Source organism: Eubalaena glacialis, chromosome 6, assembly GCF_028564815.1.
Source record: "Eubalaena glacialis isolate mEubGla1 chromosome 6, mEubGla1.1.hap2.+ XY, whole genome shotgun sequence".
NCBI lineage: Eukaryota > Metazoa > Chordata > Mammalia > Artiodactyla > Balaenidae > Eubalaena > Eubalaena glacialis.
Window position 1 is genome coordinate 46,551,181 of NC_083721.1, and position 24,681 is coordinate 46,575,861.

At 37.7% G+C, this 24,681-nt stretch overlaps 1 protein-coding gene and 1 non-coding gene across 2 annotated transcripts in view; one reads left to right on the plus strand and one right to left on the minus strand.

The window, feature by feature from the left end:
- The window catches only part of EPHA6 (EPH receptor A6), an 846,791-nt gene extending 822,911 nt beyond the window's left edge, over positions 1-23,880 (plus strand). The window contains exons 17-20 of the mRNA XM_061194037.1: positions 9,445-9,638; positions 11,843-11,914; positions 22,584-22,733; positions 23,736-23,880. Coding sequence (XP_061050020.1) covers positions 9,445-9,638; positions 11,843-11,914; positions 22,584-22,733; positions 23,736-23,850 — 531 coding nt within the window. The 3' untranslated portion in view covers positions 23,851-23,880. The remainder of the gene's footprint in view (positions 1-9,444; positions 9,639-11,842; positions 11,915-22,583; positions 22,734-23,735) is intronic.
- LOC133094196 (U6 spliceosomal RNA) lies at positions 14,685-14,791 on the minus strand. The gene has a single exon (XR_009701409.1). It is a non-coding gene; the product is annotated as a U6 spliceosomal RNA (small nuclear RNA).
- Positions 23,881-24,681: the final 801 nt, after the last annotated feature.

Here is a 24,681-nt window from a genome sequence, read left to right on the forward strand (position 1 = left end):
AAGCAGCTGACAAGGGATTAATCTACAAAATATACAAATAACTCATGCAGCTCAATATCAAAAAAACAAACAACCCAAGCAAAAAGTGGGCAGAAAACCTAAATAGACATTTTCCCATAGAAGAAATGCAGATGTCCAAGAGGCACATGAAAAGATGCTCAACATCACTATTAGAGAAATGCAGATCAAAGCTACAATGAGATATCACCTCGCACCAGTCAGAATGGCCATCATCAAAAAATCTACAAACAATATAAATGCTGGAGAGGGTGTGGAGAAAAGGGAACTCTCTTGTACTGTTGTTGGGAATATAAATTGATACAGCCACTATGGAGAATAGTATGGAGGTTCCTTAAAAAACTAAAAATAGAGCTACCATATGACCCTGACGAATGTACCCTGAGAAAACCATAATTCAAAAAGACACATGCACCACAATGTTCATTGCAGCACTGTTTACAAAAGCCAGGTCATGGAAACAACCTAAATGTCCATCAACAGATGAATGGATAAAGAAGATATGTGGTACACATATACAATGGAATATTACTCAGCCATAAAAAGGAATGAAATTCGGTCATTTGTAGAGATGTGGATGGACCTAGAGTCTGTCGTACAGAGTGAAGTAAGTCAGAAGAGAAAAAGAAATATCGTATATTAATGCATATATGTGGAATCTAGAAAAATGGTACAGATGAACCTATTTGCAGGGCAGAAATAGAGACACAGACATAGAGAATGGACATGTGGACATAGGAGAATGGGGAGAGGGGCTGGGATGAATTGGGAATTGTGATTGACATATATACACTACCATGTGTAAAATAGATAGCTAGTGGGAACCTGCTGTATAGCACAGGAAGCTCAGCTCCATGCTCTTTGGTGACCAAGATGGGTGGGATGAGGGGTTGGGAAGGAGGTCCAAGATGGGGGGGATATATGTATACATATAGCTGATTCACTTTGTTGTACATCAGAAACTAACACAATATTGTAAAGCAACTATACCCCAATTAAAAAACCAAAACAAAAACATCATGGTTCCCCAAATCTTCCTAGTCTTAGTTTACTGGGACATAGTCTGTCCCTATCTGGATTTTTGTCTCTCTGCACCAGGAGCCCTGTGGGAAACAGTCCTTTCAAAGGAAGCTAAATCTAGATCTGGACGCTACAGAACTTGGAGATCAACAGATGTTGCCAGAGGTCCTGCAGATTAAGCCTTCAGTTTCACTGACTCTAGAAACATAGCTTTTTGAGCTGAAAAGTACAATCACAAGTACTGAATCCAGTTTCCTTTTCTTAATGAGGAGACAGAGACTTTCCTAAGAGCAGAGGTTGTTTAGGACAGCGATGCAGTTTAGGTGACTCCTTCACTAATGCTCTTTCCACTACTTAAAAACTGAAGCATAGTTGCTTAGAAGGTGTTAATTATCTCAGTCTCAAGAAGTGTGACTTTTGGGAATCCCTTGGTGGTCCAGTGTTTAGGACTCAGCACTTTCACTGCTGAGGGCCCGAGTTCAATCCCTGGCTGGGAAACTAAGATCCCACAAGCCGTGTGATGTGGCCAAAAAAAAAAAAGGTGTGACTTTCAACTGTTAGGGCTAAAGATTTTCCAAACCATAAATCATATCATCAGCAACCTTTTAACCTATGAATCCTACACTTCATATTTTCCCCCATTTTGTCCACTCATTCAACAATCTGAAAGGTGGTAACCTACTAAAGACAAGCACTCTCCATTTTTATAGATCCTTGACATTCTATTTCAACTTCCAAAAAATGAGGTTAGAGAACTGTCTTAAGTGTAAGGTTTTAAGAAATTCTTCATCTTAAAGTTTGAAAGGAAATCTTAGGTTTCCATGCCCTAATGATTTAAATTATAAATTAGCTTCGGAAAAATTGTTTTCTTTCTGTATCTTATTCTTTCATCACTCTGTCCCCCTTTTTTTCTAATGTACGCTGAATTTCATTTGGATTTTGATTGTTTTTCACTGAATTATAAATTCTGTATGTTGAAAAGTATTGACTAAGAAAATAGATATAATATTATAAATGTTATTGACTTATAACTACTTCTTTCCTTTCTTTTTTTCTTGTCTTCTTCCTATGCAGACACAATCATTATATTGCATATCAGGAAAATACATTACCAGTGTTTTCAGTATTACTGTTTTATAAACCTAAATGTCCTAATATCTATAAGTAATCACTATCACAAAAAGTAAGGATATACTGGGAGTCTTTGCTTCACCATCCCCCTTCAACCTGAAATTAAGGTTGATGAATTAAATTCATCAACACAGCCATCATGACTATTTAGAGGGAAGATAGAAGTAAAATCATTTCACAGTCCATTTACTAGTGTACATTTCAGCCCTTGCTAAAATTTTGAGACAGTTTCTTTTAAAATAACTTTTTAAATAACTAAATTCAACGTGCTTCTCTTTAGGAGTTGTTTAGCAGTGTTATAATAATGTGATTCCCTGCACAGCCCAAGCAGTCCTTGTTCAATAGTATTGTTCAGGGATATCTCAGTGTCTTCATATTGACTGTCTACTCCTTGTTTGCCTAGTTTAATAAAAGGTGCACATTGCCTGCTTTGATTCAGAAACTGTCAACACAATTGGAAAACTCATCAGATTCAGCAAGAGCAGAACAGTCTGCTATGTGTCCCAACTGAGTCTTGTGTAGATTCTAGGCTGCTAAAAATTGCAGTGTCATTGACAAGGAACCAGTACGATCTATTTAGAATAACCAGCCAGGTTTTAGATGATAATTTCTGACAGAATCTAATTTCTTCTACCTCTGCATAGAAGTTATCACTGCAGTCATTTTCATATTTTTTCACTTTGTTTTAATTTTCTTCTTACATTTTAAAATAAGGGTATAACCTTGTATAACTCTTCTCCAAAGGATGACAGCCTACAGCTATAATAAAACCATACTGTTAACAAAATTCTCTCTAGTTAATTATCACCCCTTCATATCCTAAAACAATAAACCTCATTTAGTCTTTTAGACAAAACACCCCATATGCTCCTGGCTCCCTGTCAGTCCTTGACTAGGGAATCAGAAATACCTATAAAACAAAACTTCCCATAAAAGACATGTTAATGAAGATAAAGGTTAATATAAAGCTTTCGTAGATCACATATATGACAATTGGAGCTCACTCTTTGACTTGACAAGGCATTGTTTTAGATGCTGGGAACATATGGAAAAAAGAAACAGTTCCTGCTCTTGAACTCAGCTTGCCCAGCTGAGAGACTGCAAGTGTTTTGTAGTGGCCAAAGCAAAGGGGAAACAGGATGCAGCCAGAGGTGAGGACTGAGAGCCAGGGTCATGGTGAGCCACTGCAGAATTTCAGGAACATGATCACAGTTTCACATCAGCAGGATTGCTTTGGGTGCACTACGGGAGATGATTGAGGGAGGAAAAGGGGAGACAAAAAGACTAGTTAGGCGGCTGTTGCAGTGATCAAAATGAAAAATAAATCATTTGAAGAGAGGATTAAAACTGGAGCAGATTTAAAATATATGAAGGTGGTGGAATCAACGTGTCTTAAGTTAATTTTGAGCACCCGGAAAGGCAAAGGCCCAGATGACTCCCTGATCTCTGACCTAAATCACTGGAAAAAGAATGGTACTCTTTTCAGAGGACAGAATGCCAAAGCAGGGGCTTTCCTGGTGGGGCAGTGGTTAAGAATCTGCCTGCCAATGCAGGGGACACGGGTTTGAGCCCTGGTCCGGGAAGATCCCACATGCCGCGGAGCAACTAAGCCCGTGCGCCACAACTACTGAGCCTGTGCTCTAGAGCCCATGAGCCACAACTACTGAGCCCACATGCCACAACTACTGAAGCTCGCACGCCGCAACTACTGAAGCCAGCATGCATACAGCCCATGCTCCGCAACAAGAGAAGCCACTGCAATGAGAAGCCCGCGTACCGCAAAGAAGAGTAGGCCCTGCTCGCCGCAGCTAGAGAAAGCCCGCACGCAGCAACGAAGACCCAACACAGCCAAAAATAAAGTTAATTGATTAATTAATTAATTTAATTAATGCCAAAGCAGGAACAGGGTTAGTTTTGAACAAAAAAAATCATGGCACCTATATGACAACTTTATGAAGTGGTATGTCCCATAGACAATAGATGGAGAAATCTGGAGAGAAAGCTGAGCTGGAGCTGCAAGCATAAAAGTCATGAGCAAGTAGGTGAGAGGGAAAGCATGGAGTGTGTAAATGTGTAAGGGAGGCTCAAGAGCTAATTCTGGGAGAAAGGGTCAGGTATGTGGCTCAAGACTCAGGACAGATTTTTCTCTATCACTATCATGATTCAGAGGCTACCAAGGTGATAATATTAGTCCATTCTTCAGGGCGTTATTAGCTATGTGATATTGACCCAATCTGTTCATTAGTTTGAGCTTCAGTTTTCTTACCTACAAAATATGTAGAACCACACTCACATAGGTATCTTGAGATCTAAATAAGGTAAGCTGTGTTAAAACACCTAGCCCGGAAATTGACATATAATAAGCTCTCAAAGTTTTATATGTTACTTGAATCCGAAACCAGAAAGATCATAGAAAATTTAACTCATGGTCACTCCAGCCCCAAAATTGCTTCTCCTCCTTTGTCTTCTATCTTTACTAGTTGACCAAGCCAAAAACCTAGAAGTCATTCTTCTCTTCTCCCTCTACTTCCATACCCAATTTCACCCTAATCCCGCATTCCTGTCAGATCAGTCTATTTCTTGTACCCCACGCCCACTACTTTCACTAAGGCCATCCTGACCTCTCTCCTGGATCACTGCAAGCCTCCTTCAGGCTTCCCACGCCCTCCGATGCACTCTTCACATTGCAGCCAGAGTGAGCTTCCAAAAGACAAATCTAATGTCATTTACTTGCTAAAACCCTTTGCATAAAGTCTGTATTTATAGCATGCAAAATCATTCATGATCTCAAGAAAATAGTTTTTACTTAACCTTTGAGCCTCAAATCTCACCATTCCTCTCTTTGAAGACTCTATTCTAGCTGCAGAAATCTACTTTCACTCCCTGATCAGGTCACATCTCCTCTCTTGGACCCATCTAGTCTAGTTGACCCTGCTACCTTCTACATTCAGTTCACCTCCTCTGAGAAGCCTCCCCACGGCTGGGTTAGGTACTCCTCTGAAAAGTTTCCATAACTCCCTGTTCTACATGGCACTTACCATATTCAGACATCTTGGTCACCTTCGCTAGATTATACATTTCCTAAAGACAGAAATATTTCTTACTCATTATGTTATCCCTTATACACGGTATGCTCAATAGTATATTTTAAGTGATTAATATATATCTGTTTGGATAAATAAATTAAAAATCCATTAGAAAGATGTTGTGTCTTTTAACCATCTTCATGAATCATATTGCTTAAATCTCTTCTCTAGCTACCTTCAAAACCGGAATTTTTACGTGCGTGATCTTCAACAAATTAAACCTCTCTGTGTTTAAGTTCCTTGTCTGTAAACTGAGGATAACAATAGTATCTACCTCATAGTATTACTGTAAGGATTAAAAGAGTTGATGCATGTAAATCATTTAGAAATGGCACCTGGAAATTTCCAAGAGCTCTCAGTAATTGTTAGCTGTTATTATTATTGTCACTGTTGTTACTGTTGTTATTAATATTTTCCTATAAGGTGGGAACTTCATGTTTGACATCTGTCATGAACCAGGGCTCAGGACATATTTCACAAAGTCACAAGTTAAAGGACAGAGGAAGCTTTAAAGCCAGAGGTCAGCAAGAAGCAATGTCATGAGTCCCTGAACCTCCCACTCTCCCCACAGAAAGGCATTCTGGGACCAGACATGTTGCTGAACACATTATGGATAAACGTTCCAGGTGAAGGACCACACTTTCTTGTCACTCTGTCTTCTTAGAGGCCAATCATGACAGCAACTTTGTCAAAAGAGAGTAAACAGCCTGCTTGACACCAAGAAGGCTGGATGTGAGTGTCAGCTGTTTATAGGAGTTGTCTGGAAAAGTCAGCTCCCCAGCAGCTAAGGACTTTTGGGTAAATGGGAAATAGTAAACCTTCTGGACAGGAGTAAGAAACCACCAGTCTTTACAGGAAGTTGACGTTGGGTCCAGTGCCCTCTGTCTTAGAAAAGAGCAAGGCCCAATCTCACCTGGCCGTTGTCTAGCCAAACCAGGGAGAAATTATATAATTTTGAACAATACTACTTGATACCCCAGTTTTTTTATTTTATTTCCTTCTGAGGTACTTCAAATGCTGTCATGGTTCTGCTTTGAATCCATCTTGGGTAGCTTGAGACTCCAGGTTTTCTAAGAGTCTGCTCTCTATCAAGACAAATCCCAAAATTTCTTCTAATAGCTTTTGTTTTTGTCAATAACATTTATTAATGTGTCAGGCACCATACTAAGGGAAGAGAATACAAAATATAGGGACATAATTCCTTCTTTTAAGTATGTTTAGCCTGAGAGGAAGCAGATGAAATATTACAATACAATGTAACAGATGAAATAATAGAAATGTGTGCAGGACTCATAAGCACTCAGAAATTACTCTGCTCAGCCAGAGATTACATTTTGCAAACTACGAAGTAAATATGTTTTTGATTTACCCAGAATATAAAGCTTAGGATCCAAGTAAAAACATTGAAACCCAATTAGCAGATGTATGACAATAGATAAAATGGTAATCATCACTCCTAAAATTACATCAGTTGATATAAAATTGGAGAGGAAGATGTTATCATGAGAACTGAAAAGCATTCCTGGGGAATGGCCAGAGGAAAAGTTTGGAAGCTAAAAGGAACAAAGTTCAAATTTCAGCTCTGCCACCTATGCTGTGTGAATTTAGGCAAGTTTCCTAACATCTCTGAGTCTAAATTTTCTCATTTAAAAATAGGGATAATAATAACTACCATATTGAGTTATTTTAAGCAGTAAATGAAGAAAACTATGCAAAGCATCTAGCACATGATGCTCAATAAAGGCAGCTAATTTTTTTCTCAGACTATAACTTCACTTGTCATCTATTTTATTCTATGCACTTATAATTAGGTAACTGTGAAATCTACTAGAGAGCTCTCCTGGGGTGGTATTTTAAAGTCTTTCTATAATGGAGTTCTATCCTATTTTTCTTAGTTACTTTTCAAAACTATCCACAGTAGTTTTGATGCATTATAAGCATTTTTATACACATCCTGTTTTACTAAAATGTGTTGCAAAATGTCTTAAAATTCAAGCCTAGTTGGTAGCAAAAGTAGTCAGAAAACAGATAAGAAAAAATCCTATTCAATAATGGAATATAAAATGAACAGAAAAAAAGCTAGTATCCTGACAGGTTAAAGTGTTTTGGTCACAAAGACACAGATGGGATTATGAGAAATTCCCTATTACTAAAAAAGCTAAAGCTTAGCAGTTAAGAGGTTCCTGAAGGCATATTTTTGCTTCTTTTTACAGACTGCCTCTAGCATAAATTATAGATATTTTAGAGTCATGTCAAATAGTGTCAATTAAAAAAGAAATTAAAATGAGATGTGGTTTTTTTTAATTATTATAGAAAATGAAAGTGTGTAGATGGTGGTAAAATAAAGAGAGCACTGATAACAATATTTACACTTACATTTTTGCATTTCTGTTGTTGGCACAGGGAAGAGGTAAGCTTGAATTGTGCCTGTCTTTAAATATTCGTCTGTCCCTCAATTTTCCCACATCAAAAATGGGGGAAATATCAACGGAAAAGCTTGGGTCCTAGCCCACCAGACACCTCCATTTTGAGGGGCAGGGGGAAGATGCCTACACAGGACCATAAGATGCACCTTTTAAAAGACTTTCATTTCTCCTCACAAGGTGGCATTTTGGGGGGGGTGGGGGGCGGGGCTGGGGATTTCAGAGAGCCTGCCCTGCTTTAGGCAAATCCTGAGCAACAATCCTTTAAAAACTCTCCCAGAGAACCACCTAGTCTACAAAAATGTGGTTCCAGTTCAGTGCCGTCTCTATGCAAAGTTTTTCTTTTTAACTGTTTTGTTAAACTTTAACAATTGGGAAATTTTGAAAACTGCTTTACACACTTCCTTGCCTTCTTAAAATAAAAGCAGATGAATGTTAAAAAAAAAAAAAAGGGTAAATAAACCCTTTCCTTTGTCTTTCTCCCAGAGATAATGTAAGAATAGTCACGTGATTACCTTTGAACACTTTATTAAAAAATAAGCTACATAAATTCCAGGTCAACTTTATTGCATTGTTAGGAAATTCCCAGTGGGTAGTATATTAAACAGATAAATAGATAAATATCTTACCTTATCTTGTATGTGATTTCCTAAGTACAAAAAAAAAAAAAAAATACAGTTATCTTGTTGTTACTCTTAACTTTGGCTTCTTATCCTGTCCCTAAAGCTACACTGTCCTATAGAGTAGCCACTTGCCACATGTGGCTATTTAAAATTTAAGGTCAATTAATTAAACTAAAACTAAAAATTCAGTTCCTCAGTCTTACTAGCCACATTTCAAATTCTCAATAGCCACATGTGACTACTTGCCACCATGTTGGACAGAGAGAACATTTCCGTCATCACAGAAAGTTCTATTGGAGAGTACTGGCCCAGAGGGTACTCAGGCTGAATGTCCTGTTGCTCTGTGACCTTAAGCTGGGCACTGATAGCATTTCAAAGATTAAATGACCTTAGAAGTTCTGAAAGGACTTCATAATCACGTCAGTGTCAGACTAAGGGAAAGACAGACGTGAGTGAAGAATTAAAGAGGCAGGGACTTCCCTGGTGGCACAGTGGTTAAGACTCTGCACTCCCGATGCAGGGGGCCTGGGTTCGATCCCTGGTCAGGGAACTAGATCCCACGTGCATGCCACAACTAAGAGGTTGCATGCCGCAACTAAGACCCAGCGCAACCAAATAAATAAAATAAAGAATTAAATAGACAATAAAGAAGAAAGAAGGAAGGATGGCTACAAAAAGAATACACACTGACATTATTATAAAAGGATAAAAAATGAATCAGGAATACAGTGCTTCTGCAGAAGTACAGTTTTACTTAAAACACTTGTCACATGTGGTTTGTATTAAATGCATCAATCTTAGACTAACTTCCTGATGTCCTAACTGGGTTTTGAGGCATTCCAGCTAAATCACACAAAAACTATTTCTGGATATTGGAATGAAATTTAACCTCCCATATGTATACCACAAGTTTAAAAAAAATATTTTTCCACTCAAAGGGGGTCAGCAGATGCTACGAAGATACTTGCAATTCTTGTTCACAACTTTCGTATTTATCCTTGTCTGGACCACGTGTACTCACAAGTAGTTTTCATGCTTACCAGTGTTTTGGCTTCCACTTCCCGTATAAAAGGAATTATAACTTAGCATATGTATTATTTGTCCCCAAAAGTAAGAGAATAACCTGTGTATGTTTGCATTTAGGTCATTCTGTCCATTGAAGAAGGTTACAGACTTCCAGCTCCCATGGGCTGTCCAGCATCTCTACACCAGCTGATGCTCCATTGCTGGCAGAAGGAGAGAAATCACAGACCAAAATTTACTGACATTGTCAACTTCCTTGACAAGCTGATCCGCAATCCCAGTGCCCTTCACACCCTGGTAGAGGACATCCTTGTGTAAGATGCATAATGTTGATTTTTCCCCTTGACAATCATAATTTCTTTCAGGCTGTAGACAAGACTAACAGGTAAAGAGGAGAAAGTTTGCCTTGATAACTGTCTAGTTGTCTACCTTTTAGAATATTCTGTATAAACCATATTTTATTTATCAGCTGAAAAAGCAGTTTATTAACATTTTAAAAAATGATTTTTTTCCACAAGAAAACAGGTTCCCCTTTCCTTTTGTCCATATCTAATCTTTCTGAATGACTTTTTAAATATTTTTTCCTGTGTGGGTCTATGGTATTTCTAATTCCTTTCTTGACTTACTGATTTTCTTCTTACCTTTATAAGAAGAAAATCTTATGTGTGTGTGTGTGTGTGTGTGTGCAGCCCCTTTAATTTTCTTGTCCATTCTATATTCTATTCCTCTCTTTGAAATGGCAAGCAAGACAGGGGCAATTTGTGAATCAGCCAGGAGCAAGGATGTCTCCTGCTGATATGATCACACCCAGCTGTTGTTACTTTCCATTGCTAAGACCAGAAAAAGACAGATGACAAGAAAATGAAAGCACTCATCCACCATTTTATAAAAGTCAGTAGCATTGAGAGATCTACCCACTTCTCTCTGAAAAGCAATTATAAGAGGGAGAGTAGAAGAAAAAAAAACACTGCCATCTATGTCTGAACATGTAACATTTAAAATATTGTTAAGTTGAAAATATATTTCTTTAAGCCAAATTGGACTTAAAAATAACCAAATCATTTTCAAAGCTTACTTTTCTGACTCAGGAGATGGCCAATAGGATATACAAATGTTCAACTTTAGGTCACAAGTTCAAGTCAGTGCAGGTTTTAGTGACAATAAAGCCAAAGGCTCTTCAAGAACTACTTGAAACAGACCTCAGTTCATAGCAGAGCATAGAAGAGTTCACCTCTAAATCACTAATTGGCAGCCTCAGTAAAGTGAAGCCAAGCATGAAATAGCTAGAGAATAAACTGTTATTCTAGCCTGTCTTCCCTAAAGCAGTCCAGCACAGGAAGCTGTAATGGTGGGAGTGGGCGTGGGGGCCATTTTGAATTTTATCATAAAAGCAATGGGCAGCCATTGAAGGATTTTAAGCAAGAGAATGGCATGATCACATTTGCATTTCTGAAAGATCACTCTAGGGCTGATTTAAACTAAAAGTGTAAAACAAGGAACAAGACGGGAAACAGAGACAGTTATATGTTTTCAGCAATCCAAGCTAGGAAAGGTCAGGGCCTGACTTATGAAATGAGAATAAGTTTGGATTCAGGAGATAAGAAAATAGATTTATTACTAGACAAGGAAAACGAATGTGTCTTGGTCATTGAGTGAACAAGGAAGGAGGAGAAAAGAATCAAGATATTTGTGAGGTTTCTTTCTTAGACAAGTTGGTTGATGGTATTACCACTGAGAGAGAGGGAGAAGGACAAGTTTTTGGAATAGAAATGAGACCATTTCGTGCATATTGAGTGGAAGATTCCTGTGGGGCATCTAAGTGAAGATATCCAGTAGGCACTTATATTTATATAGGTTGAACTCAGTTAAAAAGATCTGGGCTAAAGATGTAGATTTGGAGATCATCAGCATATTGATTGTACCTGAAGCTTTATGCGTAGTTAAGATAACCCATGGAGAATATAAAGAATGAAAAGAGATAGGAAAAGAATGCAAACCTTTGGAACACCAAGATTTAAGAAATGAGTTGAAGAAGTGTACCCAAAGGAGACTGAGAAAGAAGAGCCAGACCGGTAATGAGGAAAACAGGGAAAGCACAGAATCCTAGAAGCCAAAAAAAGGAGACAGTTCCAAGGAGTTTAATGTCCAAGGCTTTATGAAGCTCCCTTAAGATAAAAATGAAGTGTGTCCACTGGATTTAGCAACTATGTGTTTAGGTTTCATGGGTGGCCTTTGCAAGAGCATTTTCACTAGCATCATGTAAGACAAACTCAATGGGGGAGGAGTGAGTGTGAGGTCAGAGAGAGGAGCTATACACAGTACCAAGTCCAGTACTGTTTTCTCAAAAAATCTGTATCTGAAAAGAAAGAGAAGTGATTAGAGAAAATGTTTCTTGTGTTTTGTTTTTATGTGTTTTATTGAGGAGATGAACATGCTTTAATAATGAAGAGAAAGAACTATTAGAAAGGGATCGTGGAGTGAGTCTGAAATCATTTAATCTGGGCCTCTTGTGGTTTAGGGTCAACGGACTCCACAGCCAGTGCCCGTCAACAGAGCTCTCTGAATGTTCTATGGCTGTAGACGCAGGCAGGTAAGAGCCTTCTTTTTGAAGAAAAGCAGATAAAAGAATTTCTTCCGTGCTTTTTCAAGATAATGAATCTTCATCATATTTGGAAAACAATGATAAAGAATTTAAGATGAGAAAATATCAAAAAGTCCAAATGATCCAGAGGTAAAGTCAACATGAGGGCTGGTGACAGAGGGCCAGAAGTTATGGTTTAACTGGGTGGGCAGTCATCCAGTGGACAGGCCAGAGAAAGGCAGGCTCCGCGATGGCGCTGCCACACGTGGGCCAGGAGTTGGGCTTTATATAAAGTTGGCAGTTTGATTCAGTTCTAAAGTCCAATCTCTGGGACTTCCCTGGCGGTCCAGTGGTTAAAGACTTCGCCTTCCAATGCAAGGGGTGTGGGTTCGATCCCTGGTTGGGGAGCTAAGATCCCACATGCCTCGTGGCCAAAAAACCAAAACATAAAGCAGAAGCAATATTGTAACAAATTCAGTAAAGACTTTAAAAATGGTCCACATTAAAAAAAAAAAAATTCTAAAAAAAAAAAAGTCTAATCTCTGGGGGACCAAATGGAAGTTTTTGTGACTGATTTGCTATCCTTGTTTCTGACAAAGACATATGTGCTACCCTTAATATACTCTTGTTTGGGAAACAAAAAGAACCAGAGTTCTAAGGGTATCATGCCTGAACCTTGACCAGTATTCTTGTTTTCAAAGCAGCCTGAGTGGGTTTCCCTTGTCCACCCCCTCACCCGCAATGCCACCCACCTACCCGGATCCCAGAGCACTGAGACCGTTTAGGGAGAAGAGATGTGGTAGATTGAAGGACGGCAATGTTAGCTACAGAATGCCTGGTTTGTTTTATGCTTACAAAACTGTGACATTGCCACTCCATCCCCCAAATTCCAAAGCCCAGTCACTTGTCCCAGAGTGATGTTGGACTAAGGAAACATGATGGGGTATAGAATTGCAGTCTTTCCTCCCATGTATCTCTCAAGCAGGTAAAGGAGTCTAAGAGTATAATTCGCAGCAGCTCTTATTAAACTCTCCTGTACGCTCCTTTTCTCTAGTATCCCCAAACTCCCAAGGTTCTCTCACACTCCTATACTGACATAACTCTCTCACCCACTAGGTCCCCATGGTTTTTATTCCACTCTAATTGCTTTTTTTCTCAAGAATTCACCTGAGAAGGTTTTATCCATTCTCTTGACAGAATAGTAAGAGGGGAAGAAATTAAGGTGACAAAGAGGGGAGAGGAAAGCTGAGAAACCCACAGCTTCATCATTTTATACCAGCATATTGGAAATTTCATAGACCTTATATCTGTAATTTTTCTTTCAAAAGACAGAATACCCAGTAGAAAAAAAAACTGTTGGTCAGAGAAGGTTTTTATTATTTAGAACAACCACTCCAAATAATGCTGACATTCTTGTGCCTGACACACTCCCATGGGAGTATTCAGAGCTCTGTGAAGTCCCCAACCTTCTTGCTTTCTCTGCTACTCAAGAAAGCATATGGATATATAAGTGAATGTAATGATATAAGTACAACCTTAAATCCGATTGATTGTAAAAAATAATTTGAGAAAGTACCTTAGTAATATAGGCAGTCATCCTTTCATGCATGAATTTCAAACTACCTTCATTTTCATTTACAGTACAATGATGCCTTATAACCTCCTTTCAAAGAAATATCTGTAGCTGTCACAGCCCCTGGGAAAAGGGCCCAGCTTGAGACCAAGGCTACATGGAGAACGACATCAGGAGCGGTGCCCGGCCACACCCTTTGAAACACCTCTTCTCCCTTTCCCTGACCCTCAGGATCAACCCAGAGGCAAGCATATTGCCATGGAATCCAGAGTCACATCTGGGGCCCGGTAGTTTAATAGCACAAAGTAGATTGATGACTATATGGCTGTCTCTTCACCCAGCCCTACCTTCCCCACCCTACCTACATCATCCTATACACTCACCCTCCAACCTCTTAACCCCCACCCCTGTTTCTTCCATACACCATAGCCTACTGAGTGCACTAGGTTGAAGTCAGCTGGACAGTGCCTTTTGGACAACGCTGCAGTGTAATAGGAAAATAACTCTTTCTTCCAATCCTGCTCCAGATCCCCAGCATGTCACTGATAAGAATTTTATAGATTATGGGCTCCTCGACAACATCAGCTAAAAGGTAGCATTCCGAAACAGGCAACAGTTGACCAGATGAACCAGTACATGACAGAAATCATATTCCACCCAGGCCAAGGCACATAGGAATATTCTCACTACCTGCTAGGCCATAATTAAGGATCTTAGAATATTTTAGCTCTTAGGAACTGGAACCACGACTTTCCTTAGTACGTGTAAATTTACTGTTGAACTTTCAAGCACTTGGCTTCTGGTAATATGTGAATCATGAAGGTAAGGAAAAGCTCAAACCAGTATCATCTGCTTTAGAGAACTGCAAGTAACCATTATAAGACTAAATGGTACTGCCTCCCTCCATCCAATTAATAAAGTACCTGTAATGCTGTCTTCTGAGGGCAATAACTTTCAACAGTTTGTTAGAAATGTTTCCATTCATTTTTTTTTTAATTAACTATCAGCATTTTAATTAATTAATTTATTTATTTATTTTTGGCTGTGTTGGGTCTTCGTTTCTGTGCGAGGGCTTTCTCTAGTTGTGGCAAGCGGGGGCCACTCTTCATCGCGGTGCGCGGGCCTCTCACTATCGCGGCCTCTCTTGTTGCGGAGCACAGGCTCCAGACGCGCAGGCTCAGTAGTTGTGGCTCACGGACCTAGTTGAAAAATATGGAACGCTTCACGAGTTTGCGTGTCATCCTCGCGCAGGGGCCATGCTAATCTTCTCTGTATCGTTCCAATTTTAGTATATGTGCTGCCGAAGCGAGCACTTTACATTCATTTTGAAAACATCTTGCTAAGTGCTGCCTAGGCTGTCCATAATCATCACTTACTAAATTGTTTACCTCTATAAACCAAGTCATGGACAACTTGTTCTGTTTAATTTTTGTAACTAGCAGTTTTAATGTTGTTTTTCCTGACAGAGAAATAACTGGCTGGCCAAAACTAGTGTTGTAACTGAGTGATAAGCAAAGCTTTGCAGAAGGAAGACAGAATATTAAATATTCATCAGGAAGTGTGAAACTTCTACCCATTAGAAAATCTAAATTCAATTCACATGAACTGTTGCCACAATATAATACTACTAATGTTAATACCAGTACTAATGTTGATACATGTTCTATTAATCATTATCAACAATAACTATTACTGCTATTTGTTGAGAGCCTACTATGTGCCAGTCATTGTAGTAGGCACTTTCATCTGTCATGTCATGTAATCCTCACTGTTATTATCTCCATCCCTCATGTAAGCAAACAGAGACTCAAAGAGGCTAAATTTCCCAGGGGTACACAGCAAGTAATTACTAGATCAGGAATTTGAATGAGGTCCACCAACTGCAAAGTCCTTGTTCTTTCCACTACACAGTATACAATCACCACACTGTTTATGATTATAGGAAAAGAGGATACGTTTTTGCATCTCCAGATAGATTTTCTCTGGACTTATCAGACTTCATCAATGGAGTATATTAAAATTCCAAAAAGAATTTGTAGCAGAGCACAGCCTATTATTTTATGTTCTGCTAAACAAATACAAGGATGTAGAAAATGAGTATGCCCTCTTTCATGGGAATAAGAAGCAAACACATAATCTGTATATTCCCCCAACTTTCTCCTACAATGCTCGGCCACTTGAAGAACATTACTTGAAAAAAGAAAGTAGTAACTACAACAAAATAAAGAAATGAGGAAACTATGGCAGCAACATAGTTCCACATTTACGTCCTCAAGCATTTTTGTAGTTTGAATTTTTCCAGTGTTGGCAAATGTGTGCTTTGCTTCTTTTCCTTGTTATGGCCGACATTACTAACCATCACAGCACTCCTTCTCACTGAGCCCAGATGCTGCCTCTGTATCCTTTTTAAGACCGCATTTTGATAACCACTGGCAATGAATTGTAGTTGGCATGTGATATGAAATCTATTTCTGTCCCTGTATTATTTACCCACAAAAAATAGGCTTTCCTTGAGGTTCAGTGATCTGTTACTCTGACTATAGTGACCATGTGCTAAGAACTCTACTCAGAATGTGGGAGAAATTTAAACAGTATTATTCCCACCCTGTATCTATCCTTCCTAATGTTGAAACACGTCTATAATTTTAAAATTTGCTTTGAATTTCACTCCTTCATACTTTTTACCAATTATCAGCCTTATTATGAGAATTAAATAATCATGTCAATAAAAAAACCTGAAGACTTACTGAAAATAAGAGGCTGACAAAAAATAACTCACGCTCCCAATTTAGCACTGAGGAGAGGCAGATTGTTTGGAACAAAGAGATATGGCCCACAGGCATGAAATAGTCACAAGATTTATGGCATGTTTCTATGCCCTTAGAATTTTATAACATCTTGTGCAAAATTTTAAAAGAATATCAAAATTGTTTCATTAACTTGTGTTCAAGTTGACGATTAGGCCTATTTGTGGGGAGGGCAATGTTTTATTTTTTAATCTAATTAGATAAATTCTTCCTTCGAAGGTTAGGTAGGTAGTTTGTATAGTAAATAGTGTGAAGTGTAGTCCCTTAGTCATGAGATGAGAAACTCATGTAAAAACAGTGATATTGAATAAGATAAATGTTGCTGTTGTGGTTCTAGGTCCCTTGACCCTGTGCTGCCCCATTCTCCTGTAACTGCCTCTTCCTTCACTCTGAAACCTATCAAGAGAGAGATAAGCAAACATTTTTGCAATGTGAGGAATAAACTAAATAAACAGCATATTCATTAATAGGCTGACCATTATAGCAATAAGCTCTTACTCTTCCATTTAATGAGTTAAATGAAAGTAGATTATTCATCATGAATCAGCCATTGTGTCATGGACCAAACTTTTCTGTAGAGAATATTCAAATCTAAATTATCACTTATTATTAAAGATGATACAAATAGATGGAGAGATATACCATGTTCTTGGATTGGAAGAATAAACATTGTGAAAATGACTCTGCTACCCAAAGCAATCTACAGATTCAATGCAATCCCTATCAAACTACCACTGGCATTTTTCACAGAACTAGAACAAAAAATTTCACAATTTGTATGGAAACACAAAAGACCCCGAATAGCCAAAGCAATCTTGAGAACGAAAAATGGAGCTGGAGGAATCAGGCTCCCTGACTTCAGACTATATTACAAAGCTACAGTAATCAAGACAGTTTGGTACTGGCACAAAAACAGAAATATAGATCAATGGAACAGGATAGAAAGCCCAGAGATAAGCCCACGCACATATGGTCACCTTATCTTTGATAAAGGAGGCAAGCATATACAGTGGAGAAAAGACAGCCTCTTCAATAAGTGGTGCTGGGAAAATTGGACAGGTACATGTAAAAGTATGAAATTAGAACACTCCCTAACACCATACACAAAAATAAACTCAAAATGGATTAAAGACCTAAGTGTAAGGCCAGACACTATCAAACTCTTAGAGGAAAACATAGGCAGAACACTGTATGACATAAGTCACAGCAAGATCCTTTTTGACCCAGGTCCTAGAGAAATGGAAATAAAAACACAAATAAACAAATGGGACCTAATGAAACTTAAAAGCTTTTGCACAGCAAAGGAAACCATAAACAAGACCAAAAGACAACCCTCAGAATGGGAGAAAATATTTGCAAATGAAGCAACGGACAAAGGATTAATCTCCAAGATTTACAAGCAGCTCATGCAGCTCAATAACAAAAAAACAAACAACCCAATCCAAAAATGGGCAGAAGACCTAAATAGACATTTCTCCAAAGAAGAGATACAGATTGCCAACAGACACATGAAAGAATGCTCAACATCATTAATCATTAGAGAAATGCAAATCAAAACTACAATGAGGTATCATCTCACACCGGTCAGAATGGCCATCATCAAAAAATCTAGAAACAATAAATGCTGGAGAGGGTGTGGAGAAAAGGGAACACTCTTGCACTGTTGGTGGGAATGTAAATTGATACAGCCACTATGGAGAACAGTATGGAGGTTCCTTAAAAGACTAAAAATAGAACTACCATATGACCCAGCAATCCCACTACTGGGCATATACCCTGAGAAAACCATAATTCAGAAAGAGTCATGTACCAAAATATTCATTGCAGCTCTGTTTACAATAGCCAGGACATGGAAGCAACCTAGGTGTCCATCATCGGATGAATGGATAAAGAAGATGTGGCACATATATACAATGGAATATTACTCAGCCATAAAAAGAAATGAAATGGAGGTGTTTGTAATGAGGTGGATGGAGTTAGAGTCTGTCATACAGAGTGAAGTAAGTCAGAAAGAGAAAAACAAATACAGTATGCTAACACATATATATGGAATCTAAGGGAAAAAAAAAAAAAAGAGGTCATGAAGAACCTAGTGGCAAGATGGGAATAAAGACACAGACCTACTAGAGAATGGACTTGAGGATATGGGGAGGGGGAGGGGTGAGATGTGACAGGGTGAGAGAGTGTCATGGACATATATACACTACCAAATGTAAAATAGATAACTAGTGGGAAGCAGCCGCATAGCACAGGGAGATCAGCTCGGTGCTTTGTGACCACCTAGAGGGGTGGGATAGGGAGGGTGGGAGGGAGGGAGATGCAAGAGGGAAGAGATATGGCAACGTATGTATATGTGTAACTGATTCACTTTGTTGTAAAGCAGAAGCTAGCACACCATTGTAAAGCAATTATACTTCAATAAAGATGTTTTTAAAAAATAAATAAATAAATAAATAAATAAATAAATTATCACTTATTTAATGAATTCCTTTAATACTTTCAGCATTGTACTAAGGCCTACAGAAAATAGAAAGATATATGAGATATGATTCCTGCCATCAGGGAGTTTTAACTTACTCTTTAAAAAAAAATTCTTCTGTCTTATGGATTTTTCCCAAGGAAGTAATTCAACTGAAGCATAAAGATACATGTTCTATGATTATATAATCATGTGTAATAACTTTAATAAGGTTGCTAGCAATTTAAGAGTCTGACTCAGGGAATTAACAAATTATTAAGCATCAACATACAGAATACTATACACTCACTTGAATATTAGTTATGAAGACCACTGACATATAGAAAATATTCATCAGTATGTGAAATAAAGGCAATACAGAATAGAATGGACCCTATCTGTACAGTTCTGCTAACCATATATAAATGTAAGAGCTAGGAAGAAGTTATGTTAGAGTGGTAAGGGGAGAAAAGCCTTCAAGCATGTGATAGTTTCATATTAAAACAAGATCCATAAATAAATAAATAAACAAACAAGATCCTACCTTGGAATAGTGTTTCTCAAAGTATAACTTTTCTTGAATCATTTTTAATAGGTCTCTTACTTTTATATTTACATGATGAATATAAAATATGGAAAACTTTTGAGGATAAAAACCTTCCTGCTTTTTAATGGCAGTTTTGATACCTACTGGTAACCTAAGAACTTTCTAAATTAAAATACTAATACTATTATGAACTCAAAGTGCTCATTAGAATCCAGACTTCTTGGCTCTATAAGTGCTATTCATTTTCACATATTTAGATATATTGAGAGTATGTGTTTATTGCACCTTAAACTATACTATTACCTATTCTAGCTCTACCGCAGCCCTTTCTCTAATCTAAATTGACCATAATTTGTACCTGGAAGAATTTCCTAATTCTACCCCCTCCTCATTTTTCTGAGGAAAGTAGTAGACCTTTGAACTTCTACAATATGTACTTTTTTAATGTGAGGTTTTGCTGTAAAGACATTTCTCAGGTGGGAAGCTCTCACTAATCACCAAATAGCAGAAATTTCTACATGCTCAGCAAATAGCAGACTGAATTTATCATTGTACATGGTTGATAAGAAAGGGCATTTATTGTTTATTAGGTAATATTCCAGAGAATTCATGTGAGGGTGATGGCACCCAACCCTCAAAGCCAGAAAATAGCAGCATTTTTCAACTTCGTTATAAGGTGAAAGAAAAGTTATTGCACAGTGGCTGTGAACAATGAGGGAATGCTGACCTTCCTAAATCAACTGTCAGTGCGGTGGTATAAAGGCCAAAGAGTAACTAGGTTACTAAAGATGTGTGGAGAGAAAGGGAATTATGGTATTGAAACATTCTAGGAGCAAATAGTGGATGCTTTTCAACAGAGAAATAGGCCATTAAAGTCATTTAGTATACAGAATGTCCTTCCATGACCTTTCTATACTAAGGACATAAAATTAGCAAATTACATTTCCACTCACCAATTATATGAATTGTGAAAGCTCAAGAGTTATTCCAGCATTATCTCAGGAGAGAGAAGTGGAAGTTATTTGACTATGTCTGTGCATAAGAATGGCATAGGAGTATGAAGGGAAAGTCACCTAAACAGATCCTTTTAGTTTGGTTCAGTTTCAACAGATTTCTCAGACAAGTAATTAAAAGACGTGAGAGCCACAGTGTTTTGAAATAAGACATTCAGCTTCCTAATGTATATTGTTTTATTTATGTTAATAAGCAATAAGGATACCCTGGGCATTTTGATATTTAAACTTGGTCAGTGAACTTACTACAGCACTATTTCCTAAAGTATGTTCTGTAGGAAACTGGTCAGATAATTTAGGAAAATAGTGCAGAAGCTATTTTGAATCCTCTTATGTATTCATACTGCACATTAGGATAGTGAAGACTCTAAAAAACGCCACAATTAAAAACCCTGTTTAATTCTGTTTGCCATGGAGAACTTTATTGTTTTTATTGATATATGAACTTTTATTTATTTGATAACTCTTATTAATATAAACACCCCTAGGAAACTAAGAAATATAGCAACCGTTAAAGTGTTTATTGGTAGATGCCATGATAGCTTTTCAACCTTTGAACATAACTAAACTTTGTTTAGGGTCAAATCATGAATCATTCTGATATTAATTAGAATGAAACAGCCCATAATCAAATAGCATTGCAGTTTTTAGTACAGGAAAATAAAATGTGGCTTTACAGCCTCCAAAATAGGAAATATGGTAACAGAATTGAGTAGTGGTAAAAAGGACACAAGTCACTGTGAAGAGTAACCAGACTCCATATGGACTACAGTATAATCACAAGATACATGCATTTAGTTTATGCAAATTTCAATTATATAGAAAGAGCAATAATCCCTGGATTTCCCTGTCATCCTTCTTCACCCCCCGCCCACCTTCAACTAGAATCCAGTTTAGAAAAGTAGAAGTCAATGTAGAATCAAAGAAAAACCAAAGAAATGAATTTTAGGTCTTTAGTAGGGACTTTGTCCTAAACAATTCCAAGGGGCGTCTTTCAGGGTCTTCAGGAGTCATACAGTGTACAACTTGTATGCCCATGTATTATGTACATCTCTGGCTTTTGTGCTCCTAAAGACCCGAGTCCTGGTGATATACCTATATGTATCTATGTCTGTATATTCACACATTCACTAGCCTTTCCAAAATAATACCTTTATATTATCTTTATATTAAAACTACAAAAATATCCCCAACTGGAATGCCCTTCTGCATCAGATCTTAGGAACAGAAATACAGATTTCTGTATCACTTACTTTAAGATCCATCAATGACAGATTCCTTTTTCTTGTTAACCCAAGCTTGCATTGATTTTGCTTTAGTTTTGTGCTTTATTAATATCTGTGCTTTGGGCTGTATTACCCTATATATACTTGGATGTATGTAAATCTTATTCATGCAGTTGAGCTCTATGACAGCAGAAATTACTTTTTAATAAATAATAAATTCTTGTTGAATGTTTGAGGACAAATAAATGGAGCCTTGATCAATGAATTCACCATAAAAAAAAAAAGGGGCTATCATAGCAACTGTGAAAAAGGGGACTTCCTTGGTGGCGCAGTGGTTAAGAATCTGCCTGCCAATTCAGGGGACATGGGTTCGATCCCTGGTCTGGGAAGATCCCACATGCCGCAAAGCAACTAAGCCTGTGCGCCACAACTACTGAGCCTGCGCTCTAGAGCCCACGTGCTGCAACTACTGAAGCCCGCCCGCCTAGAGCCCGTGCTCCTCAACAAGAGAAGCCACCACAATGAGAAGCCCGCGCACTGCAACGAAGAGTAGCCCCCGCTCACCACAACTAGAGAAAGCCCGCGCGCAGCAATGAAGACCCAACGCAGCCAAAAATAAATTTAAAAAATTTTTTTAAATGTGAAAAAGGCCAAAGGGCATAGATTCAGTGGCAGGTCAGAAAGCGTATGAGTGAATAGCCTGTGGCTAGTTACTTTCTTTTGGAGTATTCCTCAAATTTGAAAACAGAATTTCATGCAAGAGAAAAAAGTAAACAGAAGTTAGCAAGATGTGGGTTTTCTCAAGATACATCAAGTATAAGACCTAGTAGTGGCAAAAAGCAGGAAAAGACAAAAGAAACTGACAAGTGAAACTGACCAGGTATAAGTGGCTGATTTGAATATGATGGAAAAATTTTAAATCTCTAGTTTTCTATGGAGGATGAAAACATTTGATGTAAGAATACTGTAAAATTTAAAAATAAAGTTGGGTATTTTTTGCTTTATCTGGCTTTTAAATGGTCTCCATGCTTGTTTGTTTGTTTTTTCCTTGTAGAATGCCAGACTCCCCTGGTGAAGTTCCCGAATATCCTTTGTTTGTGACGGTCGGTGACTGGCTGGATTCTATAAAGATGGGGCAATATAAGAATAACTTCGTGGCAGCAGGGTTTACAACTTTTGACCTCATTTCAAGAATGAGCATTGAGTAAGTGGTGCTATGTTTATTACTATATTTAGATGCTCCACTCAGGAGATTATAAATTCAAATACTATATCAAGAACACCATGGTTAAACTTCCTTCCCTAATACTAGGATGGTGTTTCTACATCTTTCCTCACCATTTCTGTCAATCATTCTAGTGAAAGTTGGACATTACACTTTTAACTATTTTCCTTTGAAAGAATATATTTAATTCAAAAAACGATTTAAAATTTTAAATGCTTTCTAAAATGCATATTACTCTTGTTCACATCATAGACTTTACATCAACATAGTTTTACCTTAGCAAATTATTTTTGACTTATGTATACTAAATCAATTCCTATTACTTTCATCAAATGTAATAATTGTAATAATACAATATTATGTTATCTCAGAGCTTTTTCTCTATGTTATAATGGTCCAGCATTTTTCCACTTTCTCAAATGCTATCCTTTCATGGGTGCAGTGAAAATGCTCAACATGTGCTTAAAAGAAAGATACTAAAACTAGTAGGTGAAGCCATATGAAATTGCCATTGTTGTAAAATAGTAATGGCAATTTCATACTGTTCAACATAATACAATGGCATTTTTTCAGATTATTGAAAGACCATGACAATTAAAATGGAGTCCACATTATACTTTCTATCCTACATGCTATTTTGCTAATACTGTTGAAAATTTATATAATTACATAAAATCCTTGGGCTTATGAAATATCTGAACATTACATCGGTACCTGAATTCTTTGTACCCTTAAATCTGAGGTTGACCTGATGCATTCTCTGGCACCAGGGTAAAGAAAAAGGTAACGAACTCCTGTTGTTCATTTATATCTCTGCTTAAACTCTCATTTTACCAGGTATACAATTTTTGGCAAATCTGACATGGGGCACATTTACCATATCTAAATGTTTATTTCCTCTCTGTCATACTTACCAGATCTAAATGTTCATATTCTCTTTCTCTCTCTCTCTCTCTCTCTCTCTCTCTCAATCTCTCACAGTGATATTAGAAGAATTGGAGTCATACTCATTGGACACCAGAGACGAATAGTCAGCAGTATACAGACTTTACGTTTACACATGATGCACATACAGGAGAAGGGATTTCATGTATGAAAGTACTACAAGCACCTGTGTTTTGTGCCTCAGCATTTCTAAAATGAAAGATATCCTCTCTACTACCCTCTCTTCTGATTCTCCAAACATCGCTTCACAAACTGCAGTCTCCCGTCAGACTACGGGCACACACCCTTTGTTTATGCTTCCAACCTGGATTTAAAAATCACTCACCATAGCTCCTCTCTGAATAACCTGCAAAAAAACCCTGGCCCACTGCAGATTATCATTACACAATGGTAAATAACTCAGCATGGATGTGTAACTTTGTATAATTGTATTTCGGAAGTGTTCAAGGACTTAACCCAAAGGAATTTGGGGTTAATGATGTATTTAGAGTTTGATGGTAGATTAAAAAGAAAGAGTTGACCTTTCATGTTTTGTGATCAAGTAGCTTCCAAACTGACATGAATATTTATTTTTTAGATAATTATATTCAACTCTGTGGGTCATATCATTACTCTATCCTATAATACTTTACCTGTCGAGGCCTGATGTTGTTAGAATTATTTGCAGAAAAGACCAGTGAATTCTTGTCAAGTGTGACTGTGGTGAGAAGGAAGTTATCAGGGAGGGTGAGGGAGAAACATACTGTGCTTTTAAAACTTAAGTCTTGGTTTGTCTTTTTTTTAAATTAACTTTATAGTGTCCTACATATTTCGTAGTAGGTGGTAGTTTAGAGGCTTTCCCCTCTAATTTTTTACTAACTACAGTATATTTCTCTGCTACCTTATGAAGATCACCCCTGGAAAGACCAAGAGTGAGTCCATTGCTCTAAAGGCTATAAATAGAGTAAAGCATGGAATAAATCCATGACTGTTTCCTTGGTTC